Raw genomic sequence first — 2,296 nt, 5'->3', positions numbered from 1 at the left:
ATTAGAAAATAATCTAATCCTCAACCATAGCAGTAGGAGTTTTGCTCTGTGTTGGTTTTGCCATTCTCTTTTACTAGTTCTTAAATTTTGGCTAGTTTTGGCTTGCTCTGGTTTCTGTTTTTGTTCTCTTTTCTTCCTTTGCATTTTCTCAGCAATCTGTCAACACAAGAAAAAAAATCAAGACAAGAACTTGTTTTCGCATAAAAATGTGTCTAAAAAATAGTTTTTCACATCGATTTGAACCATAAATGTGGAAATAAACTTCAACGATTTGATATTAGCAAGAAAATTAAAATCAACAAAACAGGAAATTATTCCACAATGTTTCCATTTGAGCCTTGCTGTTGATCTCTTTCTTTTTAGACACTGCTATAACATGTACATCTAAAATTATGAAATGTTAAAATCAACATGAAATTTCAGTTTTCGAGAATCAAAATTAGATTTCTTCTGTGCATGTCATGGTTCATGTTGTATTTCAAAGCCTTGCTTAATTATTTGTTGATAAGGCCCTTATTCTCTCAGACACAAAGATAGGGACAACAGTGGGAAGTTGAGAGTGGTCGATGTGGGATATAGGAGGCGGTATAAGTATTATTCATTACATTTGGCGTATGCTTACAGGCTGAAAGGAAGCAACATTCATGCAACATCCTTTATTACATTACAACGAAAACAGAAACATACATTTCTGCATAACATGGGCTGAAAGGAAGCAATACTCATGCAACAACCTTTATTAGATTACAAAGAAAACGGAAACATATACTTCTGCATAACATGTGAACTGCAGTGCCGAACCATTCACTAACTTTATTCTTCTGGCCTTTTTAACTAGTAGCTCCCTATTCTCCGAGAGCGAACACGGCCGCATCATGGGTGTCAGACAGGCCGGTGTCGGTCTTGATGGTAACCTTATCAGCAGAAGACTCATCCACATAGACCTCGACCAAAGACAGGTCCTCGATCTTGACCCCGGTGACCTTCTTCATCTTACCCTTTTCCACAAAAGCGGTCACCTCAGTGTCGTAGGAGACGGTCTGGTTGAGCTTGTTGAACGTGTGCTCTTTCTCCTTCTTCTGAAGTATCCACACGAACCCACTCTCACAGTTGTGCCCGACCTCCTCGATGTCATCCATAGGAAAGAGGCCTTTCGGGAGGCCGAGCTCTTCGAGAAGCTCGACCGTCTTCTTCTTGCAGATATCGTTCCCCTTGTGGACCTCGGCACCGGCGCGGTGGCTCTCGACAAGCTGGGACGCCATTTTGGGGAAGTGGGTTTTAGCTAGTTTGCTGGATTGTAGACGAGCTTGTTGAAGGTGATAGATCAGGATCCGATGGTGCTGCCTTATATAGTTGCTGCAAGTTGTACAGGCTGCGAAGAGCCTCTTCGAAGCTGCTACGCGCGCGCCAACCCAGTGAGACCAGCAGCTCTCTTCTGTGGACTTCTCTCAGCAGTTGAAGAGAAAAGATGAACGTCCCCTTTTTGGAGTTAGCTCATTACGTGAAGCCATATCTGACCATTGAAATGCCTTATGCTGAACTCTAACAGAACGATGGAGTTGAGTAGGTCACGCATGAATGAATTGACCATTGCGTTTATTGGTTTGTCATCGCAGCTGCGTGAGGTCGAAGGAACCGTACGAGCGCGCATGGAAGCAATGTGCTTGCGACAGTTCTGCAAGAGGGAAACAAAGCAGAGATCGTTTTGTTTCATCTGTTGAACGTTGCAGAGGTACCGTCATCGCCAAAGCACGAGGAGTGACCCCTAGCATGTGTAGAGAAAGCGTCCAACAGCAGGTTCAGTGTTAAAGTCACGTGGACATGTAGGCCCAGTTTTTTTGGCCAATTCTTTTGGAATCTTAAGAATCAATCATTCACCCAGCTTCTCCCAGAATCTTGAATATGCATTTTTTTTACAATCCTAGCTAGTTAGGATGTAAACAGTTAGGATTGTAAAAAATATATATGGGTACAAGATTCTGAAAAAAGCTGAGTGAAGTGTCAATTCTCAAGATTCTGGGAGAATTAGCCAAAAAACTGGACCATAATATTTTGTTGTAACCATCCTCCGTGGTCTGCTTGTCAGTGGCCAGGTCGCTCGCCGGTGCTCTTGTTACGTGGGCTATTGTATCAATTTTAATTTGGTTTCTTGTTAATTAAGCGGGCAATTTTTACTCTCTTTTTAATTAATGAAAATAACATGTCTTTTGTTTCGTTAAAAAAAAGTACGCTATCAAAGAATAGACTAGCTTGGCATCATCACAGATTTTGCTAGTTCCATTCACCGATTACTTTT

At 41.7% G+C, this 2,296-nt stretch overlaps 1 protein-coding gene across 1 annotated transcript; it reads right to left on the bottom strand.

Annotated features, from left to right (window-relative positions):
* Positions 1-626: 626 nt before the first annotated feature.
* LOC125556263 (uncharacterized) lies at positions 627-1,507 on the bottom strand. Its single transcript, XM_048719034.2, has one exon. The coding sequence runs from the start codon at positions 1,260-1,262 to the stop codon at positions 846-848; it is 417 nt and encodes a 138-aa protein (XP_048574991.1). The 5' UTR covers positions 1,263-1,507; the 3' UTR covers positions 627-845.
* Positions 1,508-2,296: the final 789 nt, after the last annotated feature.

This window comes from Triticum urartu, chromosome 5A, assembly GCF_056163025.1.
Source record: "Triticum urartu cultivar PI428250 chromosome 5A, HENAU_Tu73, whole genome shotgun sequence".
In the NCBI taxonomy this organism is placed as follows: Eukaryota; Viridiplantae; Streptophyta; class Magnoliopsida; order Poales; family Poaceae; genus Triticum; species Triticum urartu.
This window is presented reverse-complemented; position numbering and strand designations above follow the sequence as displayed.